Source organism: Bombina bombina, chromosome 6 (genome assembly GCF_027579735.1).
Source record: "Bombina bombina isolate aBomBom1 chromosome 6, aBomBom1.pri, whole genome shotgun sequence".
NCBI lineage: Eukaryota > Metazoa > Chordata > Amphibia > Anura > Bombinatoridae > Bombina > Bombina bombina.
The window spans coordinates 328,988,514-329,002,540 of record NC_069504.1 but is presented as its reverse complement, the minus strand read 5'-3'; the positions used below and the strand labels follow the sequence as shown (position 1 = coordinate 329,002,540).

The 14,027-nt window shown below is 39.0% G+C and overlaps 1 protein-coding gene across 1 annotated transcript in view; it reads left to right on the top strand.

Annotated features, from left to right (window-relative positions):
* CFAP54 (cilia and flagella associated protein 54) overlaps nt 1–14,027 on the top strand; it is a 901,430-nt gene that overhangs the window by 40,565 nt on the left and 846,838 nt on the right. The window contains exon 5 of the mRNA XM_053719246.1: nt 8,483–8,541. Within this exon, the coding sequence (XP_053575221.1) occupies nt 8,483–8,541 (59 nt within the window). The remainder of the gene's footprint in view (nt 1–8,482; nt 8,542–14,027) is intronic.

Below are 14,027 nucleotides of genomic sequence, written 5' to 3'. Positions count from 1 at the left end.
ATAACCCTAGGGCTAAGGGACACAGGTGCAGAAGTGACTATGGTGCATCCAAAGCTAGTGAACCTATGGCATATTTGGTATCAAACCGAGTCTCTCAATAAACCTAAAAGGTTCTAGACATGTAAATATAGAAATTTCTTACCTAGCAGAAATGATACTGGATTGTATAATTTCAGGCAAGAAATTAGTGTATTGAAGGTTGTAAAGACAGGAGGGTTTCTTAGCCCGCCCAGGAGGGTGTGGTTAAGCAACCTGATCTCTGAAAAGTAGGGTTTAAGAATCTTATTTTTTAACAATAAGATTGTCATTCTTACAAGGGGAGCTGCTGTACAGAAGTAAGGAGCCATCATTTTCATGCCAGCCCCTGGCGCATATCTTGAAGACTAGGAAAGTATTCAATTCTGTTTTTCTCCTTTTTATTTTAAAACACTGTTTGCGTGTGTAATTTTATTTGTAACAACTTGTTATTAATAATGCATTGTGCATAATATTTTTGGCATAATAAATAATTCCTTTATTAAGTTTGGCCTTTGTCTAATAATTGAACCACGTTACTGAAAGAGACTGTAATATTAGAACTGTATAATTTAGATTATTTTCTGCTAAATTGTATTTCTAGAGTTAATGTGTAAAGTCTGGGGTTTTTCCTTAAGATTTTCCCTATAATAAATTTTAAGTGGTGGCAGCATTTGAGCTATAGGATTTATAGTTTATTGTGGGTGGTATTGAAAAGGGAGTGTTGGGCATTTCTCTTACTTCTAGTACAGATTAAGGGAGTGCGAATTAACTCTTGCACCCACTAAACTGAATCACAAGCTTGCCTGGTGTGGCTAGATTGTGACCTATAGGTGACAGAAAAGGGGGCTGAAAACTCTTTCTGTGCCAAATGGAGATAAGATAACCCTAGGGCTAAGGGACACAGGTGTAGAAGTGACTATGGTGCATCCAAAGCTAGTGAACCTATGGCATATTTGGTATCAAACCGAGTCTCTCAATAAACCTAAAAGGTTCTAGACATGTAAATATAGAAATTTCTTACCTAGCAGAAATGATACTGGATTGTATAATTTCAGGCAAGAAATTAGTCTATTGAAGGTTGTAAAGACAGGGGGGTTTCTTAGCCCGCCCAGGAGGGTGTGGTTAAGCAACCTGATCTCTGAAAAGTAGGGTTTAAGAATCTTATTTTTTAACAATAAGATTGTCATTCTTACAAGGGGAGCTGCTGTACAGAAGTAAGGAGCCATCATTTTCATGCCAGCCCCTGGCGCATATCTTGAAGACTAGGAAAGTATTCAATTCTGTTTTTCTCCTTTTTATTTTAAAACACTGTTTGTGTGTGTAATTTTATTTGTAACAACTTTTTATTAATAATGCATTGTGCATAATATTTTTGGTTTAATAAATAATTCCTTTAATAAGTTTGGCCTTTGTCTAATAATTGAACCACATTACTGAAAGAGACTGGAATATTAGAACTGTATAATTTAGATTATTTTCTGCTAAATTGTATTTCTAGAGTTAATGTGTAAAGTCTGGGGTTTTTCCTTAAGATTTTCCCTATAATAAATTTTAAGTGGTGGCAGCATTTGAGCTATAGGATTTATAGTTTATTGTGGGTGGTATTGAAAAGGGAGTGTTGGGCATTTCTCTTACGTCTAGTACAGATTAAGGGAGTGCGAATTAACTCTTGCACCCACTAAACTGAATCACAAGCTTGCCTGGTGTGGCTAGATTGTGACCTATAGGTGACAGAAAAGGGGGCTGAAAACCCTTTCTGTGCCAAATAAGTGACTGGCGCAGGGTTGGATAACCTTGGTTCGTCACACGCACTTTTTTCTTATAACCCCACTTCTGGCCGCTGTCTGCCAGTACCTATAAACCCCTTTTTCTTTTATTTATTTTTATTTTTTCTGTAGTGTAGTGGTCCCACCACCTCCCTCCTCCTTCGATCGCCATTTATTAACCTTTCCACAACCCCAAACCCCTTTCTTGTAGTGTTGCTGCCCCATTCTTCCTTGTTCCTTTAAAAAAAAAAAAAAAATTCTGTAGTGTAGGGCCCTCCCATTCCCTCTGCTGCTGAGCCGCCCACCCGCCTCCCGCTGACACCTCCCACCGGCACCAGCAGAAGATTGTTACAGACGGTGACACACACACTGTCTGTAACGAGGAGGCATCTGCCCTCATATGGAGCCGGAGCACCCATCGCGCTCCGGCTCCATATGCGGCACATGCCTGGAACTTCAGCTCTCGGCTGGCACTTCCTGAAGCTCAGACATATATCTATATATATATATATATATATATATATATATATATATATATATATATATATATATATATATATATATATATATATATCTTACGGTACGATAGGCAAAGTACTGCAAGACGTATATATACTTCTAGCTGGGTGAAAGGGTTAAAGCTCTTGTTTGGGTTCTTGACCTCCTAGTGATGGGAAATATATCCCAGATGTTACAGAGGACTGTGGACCATCATAATTCCGAAAGAAAATAATTAAACAGATAAGCATACATTTTGTGTTTTATTTATATATATATATATATATATATATATATATATATAATGTTTAAAGAGAGCACTCTCACCTCAATTTCAGCTGCCAGGGTGCCAACGGTTAAATATAAGAACAGAAGGAGGCACTCACTGGTCTTTTAATAAGTGAATTTTAATCTCTTAAGCATGACGTTTCGGGGACACACTCCCCTTCCTCAGTCTGAGGAAGGGAGTGTCCCCCCGAAACATCACGCTCTCCTCTCTCTCCCCCCTTTCTCTCTCTCCTCTCTCCCCCCTTTTCTCTCTCTCTCTCTCTCTCTCTCTCTCTATATATATATCTATATATATATATATATATATATATATATATATATATATATATTTGTAGAAAAAGAAGTTTTGATCCAAGGCAAAGTTTCCATAAAAGCAAAAGTCTTTATTTGAATCCACATAGGTAAAAGCACATAGAGGTACCAAAGCACATAAAAGAATTAACACACGAGAGCATAGGCTGACATGTTTCGGCCTGATGCCGTAATCGTAGCTAGTATAATGCAAGCGTGTGAAATATTTAAAGGGACATCTGTTTAGTGATAGGCTGCTGTTAACCAATCAAACATTTTCATTTTAAGTGCTTGGAATCAAACCATTAACCCATTAGTAGCCAGTTCACTGCACAATATAAAATGCACACTAAGTAAATTAGCCTATTTGTATAGTCCATTTATAACTGTTAGTGATTCTGTGTAAATTCTGATAAACAGACAGGTTATATATATTGGCATAGTGAGGATATGCAATAATAGTTTGCAAAATGAAGAAAGGTTACGTTCCAACCGGATTTTTAGGATGGGGGTGGGGGTGGGGGGCAATGCCAATTAACCACAACAGGGTGACATACTTGTATAAGAGATGGGAAACATTTGATTCACAGTTATGATGCTCACTTTAACTAAGGGCAAACAGGAAAACTATCCTTTGTGCTAAATATTGCACAAATGTTCATACCATAACTCTTATTATATATAATATGTTACATTATATGGTGTGGCACTTAAGAAGCTATTTATTATACGATTGTACATGGGGGTATCTGCATAAATTTATACAGTATATTTTATATTTTTTATTTATTTGTTTAAGGTATCCCAGAATTCGTAGATAACTCTAATTCTAAGGTTGATGAGACAAAGAATTAAGTGTATATATATAATGTGTGTACATATGTATTTATATATACAGGTAGCCCTCAGTTTACACCGGGGTTAGGTTCCAGAAGGAATGGTTGTAAATCGAAACCATTGTAAATTGAAACCCAGTTTATAATGTAAGTCAATGGGAAGTGAGGGAGTTAGGTTCCAAGCCCCTCTCAAAATTGTCATAAGTAACACCTAATACATTATTTTTTAAAGCTTTTAAATGAAGACTTTAAATGCTAAACCACATTATAAACCTAATAATATAGATTGTATCATCAGCAAACTAAGTTTAATGAACAAAAACATTTGCTAAACATCACCTAATAAAATAATTACACAACAGACTGCATCATCATCAAACCAAGTTTAATGAACAAAAAGGTTTTTTACTTGCATTTTTCTGCAATCAGTTATCTGCATTGTTAGCATGTTAGATAATATTGGCTCTACACCTATTTTATGCATGTCAATCTGCAGTGATTAATAGGCAGTTAGGCACCTTCACCTCAAGCAGCTGGACAGGAAGATGATAGGGAAGTGGCTGCTCGATAGCTAATGTCTGTTCTGTGTACACAGATCATTTCAGACCTGTTAAGTTGCATAACTTTGCTGTAAAACAAGCGGACAGCTCCACCTACTGGCTATTTGAATTAGTGCACATGACTGAAAAAAAAGGTTGTTATTCTGAAACGGTGCAAATTGAACCAGCGTAAACTGAGGGCCACCTATATATATATATATATATATATATATATATATATATATATATATATATATATATATATATATAATTAATCTCTATTTACAGACATATAAACACATAAATACATATGTACACATATAAAGAAATGCATTGAAGCCCTGTGCAGTTAATTAGATGAAAACACAAAAAAACATATTTATGATTGTTTTAATTGTGTATTTTACTGTAATTGTTTCACATTCCAATGTTCGTCACATAGCAGAATTTGTTCTATATATTTTTTAAATTACTATATTCCTATATATATCTTTATATATCTATACCTATATATAATCATGTATTATATATAGGTATAGATATACAGTACCCTCCACTAATATTGGTACCCTTGTTAAATATGAGCAAAAAAGGCTGTGAAAAATTGCCTTTATTGTTTAACCTTTTGATGTTTTGTAAAAAAAAATACACAAAAATACTCTGCTCTCATGAATATCACACAATTGCAAACACACAGCACAGGTTTATATATATATATATATATATATATATATATATATATATATATATATATATATATATATAAAATCTTTGTTAAATATATGTGTGCCACAATTATTGGCACCCCTATGAATTTATATGAGAATAATATATTTGAAGTATATTCCCATTGATATTTTAATTTTACACTTGGGAGACTAGGAACAGGAAATTGTTCAACCATGACTTTCTGTTTCACAGGGGTATAAATATGAGGTAACACATAGGTATAATTCCTAAGTCATTCATCACAATGGGTAAGACCAAGGAATATAGCTGTGATGTGCGGCAAAAGGTTGTTGAGCTTCACAAAATGGGAAGTGGCTATAAGAAAATAGCAAAAGCTTTGACAATGCTAATTTCCACCATTGGGGTAATAATTAAGAAGTTCCAGTGAACTGGCATTGTTATGAATCAACCTGTAAGTGGACATGTGTCTATCTTGTCTAAACGCACTGTGAAGAGGATGGTTTGAGTGGCCAAAATATCTCCAAGGATCACAGCTGGAGAATTGCAGAAGTTTGTTGTGTCTTGGGCTCAGAAAGTCTCCAAAACTACAATCCAACGTCACCTACATCACCACAAGTTGTTTGAAAGGGTTTTAAGAAAAAGCCTCTACTCTTGTCCAACAACAAACTCAAGCGTCTTTAGTTTGTTCGACACTACTGGAACAAATGGGATTGGGTTCTATGGTTAGATGAAACCAAAATAGATCTTTTTGGCACTAAACACCAGAGGTGGGTTTGGCGCACACAGAGAGGTAGCCATATGGAAAAGTACCTCATGCCCACGGTTAAATATGGTGGTGGTTCTTTAATGTTTTGGAGCTTTTTTTCTGCCAGAGGACCTGGACATTTTATTAGGATACATGGCGTCATGGACTCCATCAAATATCAACAAATATTAAATAAACACCTGACTGCCTCTTGCAGAAAGCTTAAAATGGGGCGTGGTTGGATCTTCCAGCAGGACAACGTATCAAAATCAACACAGAGATGGTTTACTGACCACAAAATCAAGGTCCTGCCATGGCCATCCCAGTCCACCAGCGTCAACCTCGAAATTTGAAGGATCTGGAAAGATTCTGGATGGAGGAATGGTTTCAGAACCTTTGCCATGTATTCTCCAACCTCATCAGGCATTATAGTTGAAGACTCAGAGCTGTTATCTTGGCAAAGGGAGGTAGCACAAAGTGTTGACTAAAATGTTGTCAATAATTGTGGCACACATATATTTAACAAAGGTGTTGTTTTTTTTTGGATAAACCTGTGTTGTGTTTGCAGTTGTTTGATATCCATGAGTGCAGATTATTTTTGTGTACTTTTTGAACAAAAGTTCAAAAGCTTTAACAATAAAGACAAATTTTCACAGCCTTCTTTGCTCATATTTACCAAGGGTGCCAATATTAATGGAGGGCACTGTATATTGTACCAAAATACCATCAGATATATATAGAAATATTTATTTATGAATACATAGAACATATTCTTCTTTGTAAAGAACATTGGAATGTGAAATATTCATATTTTCATGTCGGGTAAGAGCACTTGAGAATATGCAATTGCGTATGCTCGTGAGTAGGGAGTTTGTTTGTTTTTTCTCCACATTTTTTCCATTTACTTCTATGGGGGAATAGGTCATTGCGTGCGTTATATTGTAAGTTCGGCTTTTTACTCGCATCTGGTTAGCGTGCAAGTGAAAAACATTTTTCTTTCAACATATAATACGAGCGTAACCCGGCGCGTGCAAAATTCTTACTTCTAGAGCAGTTAGGAAACATTAAAGGGACAGTCTAGGCCAAAATAAACTTTCATGATTCAGATAGAGCATGTAATTTTAAACAATTTTCCAATTTACTTTTATCACCAATTTTGCTTTGTTCTCTTGGTATTCTTAGTTGAAAGCTTAACCTAGGAGGTTCATATGCTAATTTCTTAGACCTTGAAGCCCACCTCTTTCATTTTGCATTTTAACAGTTTTTCACCACTAGAGGGTGTTAGTTCACGTATTTCATATAGATAACACTGTGCTCGTGCACGAGAAGTTATCTGGGAGCAGGCACTGATTGGCTAGACTGCAAGTCTGTCAAAAGAACTGAAAAAGGGGCAGTTTGTAGAGGCTTAGATACAAGATAATCACAGAGGTTAAAAGTATATTATTATAACTGTGTTGGTTATGCAAACTGGGAAATGGGTAATAAAGGGATTATCTATCTTTTAAAACAATAAAAATTCTGGTGTAGACTGTCCCTTTAAATAGCGAACCACTTGTAATCTGACCCTAAATCAACTCAGAAAGCAAGCAGAGGCATATATTGTAACAGTGATGACTTAAAAGGACATAAAAATGTTAGAACATTTTATTTTTGCACTATTGCTTGTACATAACTGTGTTTAAGTACTGCAGAGACGTTAAACATATATTTAAAGTCAGCCTAAGAGCAGCAGTTTGTCTGGGGTTTTGCTGTTTCTCTTGTTCAGAGAGGGATTGCCTGGTATTTCGGGGCTGGACTGTACTGTTAAGTCAGGATCAGACTGATATGCTACAGGAAAGTTCTTCTCTGTGAAAGGCACATGTTGAGCAAAAAGAGTCTGCTTCTTGGGTGGTAACTAGCCATAGAACAAGCTACTGTATTATGCTATTATTCATTCTCAGGTTGAGCGCTTCTCCCTTATTATTTAAGATAGCTGAACACATCTGGTGAGTCAATGACAAAAGAAAAATGTGTGTAGCCACCAATCACTTTCTAGCTTTCAGTAGGGTATTGATGCGACTGAGCATATCTAGATATGATTTTCAACAAAAGGATACCAAGAGAAGATAATTTATTAGTAGAATAAACTAAGAGAGTTGGCTAATATTGCATGCTTTATCTGAACCATAAAAATGTAAATTTGACTTTCAGGTCCCTTTAATTTGCACCATACAAGACACCACCAACTGTCTGAGCATGGTGTTTTGGGGCTGATGATTGGCTGCTAGGTAACTGAAACAGCTCCTGGGCAGGTATTTACCTAAGTGCTTGCCCCTTTGTGGGGGTTAAACACACACGGGCCAATCACAATCCCTTAGAAAAGCTTATCTTTTCAAAGGATCATTATCAACCCTATAGTAAATTAGGGTCAAATGTGGAAAAAATACACATTTGCATTAGATTGTCTTTTACTTTTGTCTTTCTATTCTCTCCCACTTTTTTAGCCTCTATCTTTTTCTTCCTTTCTCATGTCTCACTTTTCCATCCCAATCCTGGCACAGTAGGATGGTTTACTGTGCTCTCGTCTCATATTTTGAACTAAGGACAGCAATATTACTATTATTATCATCATTAATTATAACGTGACAACAGATTCCAATTACTACTTTTTATTCCTAATAATGAAGACACAAAATAGATTTTCTTAGGTATTCAAAATAAACCCACTAGTGCACAAGCTGCCACTGATATAAAAGAATGTGATGTCTAGTTAAATAGTTTGTTATTCATATCAGAAGACATATGATTTCACTTAATTTTTTTTCCCCATAGGCACTCTTCACATATACACTATATGTCGACATTTATTGGTCTTGGGACATTCATCAAAGGTAAAGTAATTTATTAACAAATCCTTTCAACTGGCTCCATATTCAGTCTTGTCCTTGTAAAATCTGGCTAACGTATTCTTTTGTAGAGTATGACTTGTGTAGAGCTCCCTCTGAAATGAATTGTTATTGTTTAAGATAACACCTTTACTACCCAACCAACATTGTTATATTAATATACTTCATAACATTTAAACCTCTAATTTCTCCAACATTGGTGTGTCCGGTCCACGGCGTCATCCATAACTTGTGGGAATATTCTCCTCCCCAACAGGAAATGGCAAAGAGCACAGCAAAAGCTGTCCATATAGTCCCTCCCAGGCTCCGCCCCCCAGTCATTCTCTTTGCCGCTCTGAACAGGTAGCATCTCCACGGAGATGGTGAAGAGTATGTGGTGTTTAGTTGTAGTTTTTATTCTACTATCAAGAGTTTGTTATTTTAAAATAGTGCTGGTATGTACTATTTACTCTGAAACAGAAAAAGATGAAGAGTTCTGTTTGTGAGAGGAGTATGATTTTAGCAGCAGTAACTAAAATCGATTGCTGTTCCCACACAGGACTGTTGAGATGAGATAACTTCAGTTGGGGGGAGCAGTTGACAGACTTTTCTGCTTAAGGTATGACTAGCCATATTTCTAACAAGACTGTGTAATGCTGGAAGGCTGTCATTTTTCCCCTCATGGGGATCGGTAAGCCATTTTCTTAGTCTCAAACAGAATAAAGGGCTTAATATGGGCTATAAAACTGGTAGACACTTTTATGGGCTAGATCGATTGCTTTATTTAGGCATTTTATACAGTTTGATGTTGATATTCACACTTTATAACTTTGGGGAACGTTTTTTTACGTCAGGCACTGGTTTAGACACCTTCCCAGTCAGGAAGGGCCTTTCTCTGTAGTAGGCAGAGCCTCATTTTCGCGCCATTACTGTGCAGTTACTTTTGAGAGCAGTACATGCAGCTGCATGTGTGTGGGTCTGGAATTAGTTGAAAAGGTTCCTAGAAGGCTTCATTTGGTATCGTATACTCCCCTGGGTTTGGTGAAGTCGCAGCAAAGGCTGGGGCTGGGACTGTAAGGGGGTTAAAACTGTAAACGGCTCCGGTTTCCACATTTTAAGGGTTAACAGCCTGAAATTTGGGGTGCAATGCTTTGAATGTGGTGAAAATTTGGTTAAGATTGAATAATTCCTTCATAGTTTTTCACATATTCAGTAATAAAGTGTGCCCTGTTTAAAATTTAAAGAGACCGTAACGGTTTTGTTTTAAAACGGTTTTTGTACTTTATTGACAAGTTTAAGCCTGTTTAACATGTCAGTGCCTTCAGATAGACTATGTTCTGTATGTATGGAAGCCAATGTGTCTCCCCCTTCAAATATGTGTGATAATTGTGCCATAGCGTCCAAACAAAGTAAGGACAGTACTGCCACAGATAGTAAAGTTGCCCAAGATGATTCATCAGATGAAGGGAGTAGACATAGTTCTACATCATCTCCTTCTGTGTCTACACCAGTTTTGCCCACGCAGGAGACCCCTAGTACTTCTAGCGCGCCAATGCTTGTTACTATGCAACAATTGGCAGTAATGGATAACTCCATAGCAAATATTTTATCCAAAATGCCTGCATTTCAGAGAAAGCGCGATTGCTCTGTTTTAAACACTGTAGAGCAGGAGGGCGCTGATGATAATTGCTCTGTCATACCCTCACACCAATCTGAAGGGGCTATGAGGGAGGTTTTGTCAGATGGGGAAATTTCTTATTCAGGAAGAATTTCTCAGCAGGCAGAACCTGATGTTGTGACATTTAAATTTAAATTAGAGCATCTCCGCGCACTGCTTAAGGAGGTGCTATCTACTCTGGATGATTGTGACAACCTGGTCATCCCAGAAAAATTGTGCAAGATGGACAAGTTCCTAGAGGTCCCGGTGCACCCCAACGCTTTTCCAATACCCAAGCGGGTGGCGGACATAGTGAATAAGGAGTTGGAGAAGCCTGGCATACCTTTTGTCCCTCCTCCTATATTTAAGAAATTATTTCCTATGGTCGACCCCAGAAAGGACTTATGGCAAACAGTCCCTAAGGTCGAGGGGGCGGTTTCTACACTAGCCAAACGCACGACCATTCCTATTGAGGACAATTGTGCTTTCAAAGATCCTATGGATAAAAAATTGGAGGGTTTGCTTAAAAAGATTTTTGTACAGCAAGGTTACCTCCTTCAACCTATTTCGTGTATTATTCCTGTCACTACAGCAGCGTGGTTCTGGTTCGAAGAACTAGAAAAATCGCTCAGTAGAGAGACTGCGTATGAGGAGGTTATGGACAGAATTCACGCACTTAAGTTAGCTAATTCCTTTATTTTAGATGCCGCTTTGCAGTTAGCGAGATTAGCGGTGAAAAATTCAGGGTTTGCAATTGTGGCGCGCAGAGCACTTTGGCTAAAGTCTTGGTCAGCGGATGTATCTTCCAAGACAAAATTGCTTAATATCCCTTTCAAAGGTAAGACCCTCTTTGGGCCAGAATTGAAAGAGATTATTTCAGACATCACTGGGGGTAAGGGCCATGCCCTCCCACAAGATAGGCCTTTCAAGGCTAAGAATAAGTCCAATTTTCGTTCCTTTCGAACGGACCGGCCTCCAACTCTGCAGCCTCTAGACAAGAGGGTAATGCTTCCCAGACCAAACCAGCTTGGAAACCGATGCAAGGCTGGAACAAGGGTAAACAGGCCAAGAAACCTGCTGCTGCTACCAAAACAGCATGAAGGGGTAGCCCCCGATCCGGGACCGGATCTAGTAGGGGGCAGACTCTCTCTCTTTGTTCAGGCTTGGGCAAGAGATGTTCAGGATCCCTGGGCACTAGAAATAGTCTCTCAGGGTTATCTTCTAGAATTCAAGGAACTACCCCCAAGGGGAAGGTTCCACATATCTCGTTTATCTTCAAACCAAATAAAGAGACAGCCATTCTTACATTGTGTAGAGGACCTGTTAAAAATGGGAGTGATACACGCAGTTCCAACTGTGGAACAAGGACTGGGGTTTTACTCAAATCTGTTTGTAGTTCCCAAAAAAGAGGGAACCTTCAGACCAATTCTGGATTTAAAGATTCTAAACAAATTTCTCAGAGTGCCATCGTTCAAAATGGAAACTATTCGAACGATTTTACCTACAATCCAGGAGGGTCAATTTATGACTACCGTGGATCTAAAGGATGCGTATCTACATATTCCTATCCACAAAGATCATCATCAGTTCCTAAGGTTCGCCTTTCTGGACAAACATTACCAGTTTGTGGCTCTCCCATTCGGGCTAGCCACTGCTCCAAGGATTTTCACAAAGGTGCTCGGGTCCCTTCTAGCGGTTCTAAGACCAAGGGGCATTGCAGTGGCACCTTACTTGGACAACATTCTAATACAAGCATCGTCTCTTTCAAAGGCAAAAGGCTCACACAGACATCGTTCTGGCCTTTCTCAGATCTCACGGGTGGAAGGTGAACATAGAAAAAAGTTCCCTATCTCCGTCGACAAGAGTTCCTTTCTTGGGGACAATAATAGATTCTTTAGAAATGAAGATTTTCCTGACAGATGTCAGAAAGTCAAAGCTTCTAAACGCTTGTCAAGTTCTTCACTCTGTTCTACGGCCTTCCATAGCTCAGTGCATGGAAGTAGTAGGATTGATGGTTGCAGCAATGGACATAGATCCTTTTGCGCGAATTCATCTAAGACCATTACAACTGTGCATGCTCAAACAGTGGAATGGGGACTATACAGACTTGTCTCCAGTGATTCAAGTAGATCAGAAGACCAGAGACTCACTCCGTTGGTGGCTGACCCAGGATCACCTGTCCCAGGGAATGAGCTTCCGCAGACCAGAGTGGGTCATCGTCACGACCGACGCCAGTCTCTTCTCCCGATAAACATTCTGGAACTGAGAGCGATATTCAATACTCTCAGGGCTTGGCCTCAACTAGCAAAGGCCAGATTCATAAGATTCCAATCAGACAACATGACGACTTTTGCTTACATCAATCATCAGGGGGGAACAAGGAGTTCCCTGGCGATGAGAGAGGTGACCAAAATCATCAAATGGGCGGAGGATCACTCCTGCCACCTATCTGCGATCCACATCCCAGGAGTGGAAAACTGGGAGGCGGATTATCTGAGTCGTCAGACCTTCCATCCGGGGGAGTGGGAACTCCATCCGGAGGTGTTTGCCCAATTGACCCAATTATGGGGCATTCCAGACATGGATCTGATGGCGTCTTGTCAGAGCTTCAAGGTTCCTTGCTACGGGTCCAGATCCAGGGATCCCAAGGCGACTCTAGTGGATGCATTAGTGGCGCCTTGGGCCTTCAACCTAGCTTATGCGTTTCCACCGTTCCCTCTCATTCCCAGGCTTGTAGCCAGGATCAAACAGGAGAAGGCCTCGGTGATTCTGATAGCTCCTGCGTGGCCACGCAGGACTTGGTATGCAGACCTGGTGAATATGTCATCGGCTCCACCATGGAAGCTACCTTTGAGACAGGATCTTCTAGTACAAGGTCCATTCGAACATCCAAATCTAGTTTCTCTCCAGCTGACTGCTTGGAAATTGAACGCTTGATTTTATCCAAGCGCGGGTTTTCAGATTCAGTGATAGATACTCTGGTCCAAGCCAGAAAACCTGTGACTAGAAGGATTTACCATAAAATTTGGAAAAGATATATCTGTTGGTGTGAATCCAAGGGATTCTCATGGAGTAAGATTAAAATTCCCAGGATCCTCTTCTTTCTCCAAGAAGGTTTGGATAAGGGATTGTCAGCGAGTTCTCTAAAAGGACAGATTTCTGCTTTATCTGTCTTGTTACACAAACGACTGGCAGCTGTGCCAGATGTACAAGCTTTTGTACAGGCTTTGGTCAGAATCAAGCCTGTTTACAGACCTTTGACTCCTCCCTGGAGTCTAAATTTAGTTCTTTCAGTTGTTCAAGGGGTTCCGTTTGAACCCTTACACTCCATAGATATCAAGCTGCTATCTTGGAAAGTTCTGTTTTTGGTTGCTATTTCTTCTGCAAGAAGAGTTTCTGAATTATCTGCTCTGCAGTGTAATCCGCCCTATCTGGTGTTTCATTCAGATAAGGTTGTTTTGCGTACTAAACCTGGTTTCCTTCCAAAAGTTGTTTCCAACAAGAATATTAACCAGGAAATAGTTGTGCCTTCTTTGTGCCCGAATCCAGTTTCAAAGAAGGAACGTTTGTTACACAATTTAGATGTAGTCCGTGCTTTAAAGTTCTATTTAGAAGCAACAAAGAATTTCAGACAAACGTCTTCTCTGTTTGTCGTTTATTCTGGCAAGAGGAGAGGTCAAAAAGCTACTGCTACCTCTCTTTCCTTTTGGCTGAAAAGCATCATCCGATTGGCTTACGAGACTGCCGGACGGCAGCCTCCTGAACGAATCACAGCTCACTCTACTAGGGCTGTGGCTTCCTCATGGGCCTTCAAGAACGAGGCTTCTGTTGATCA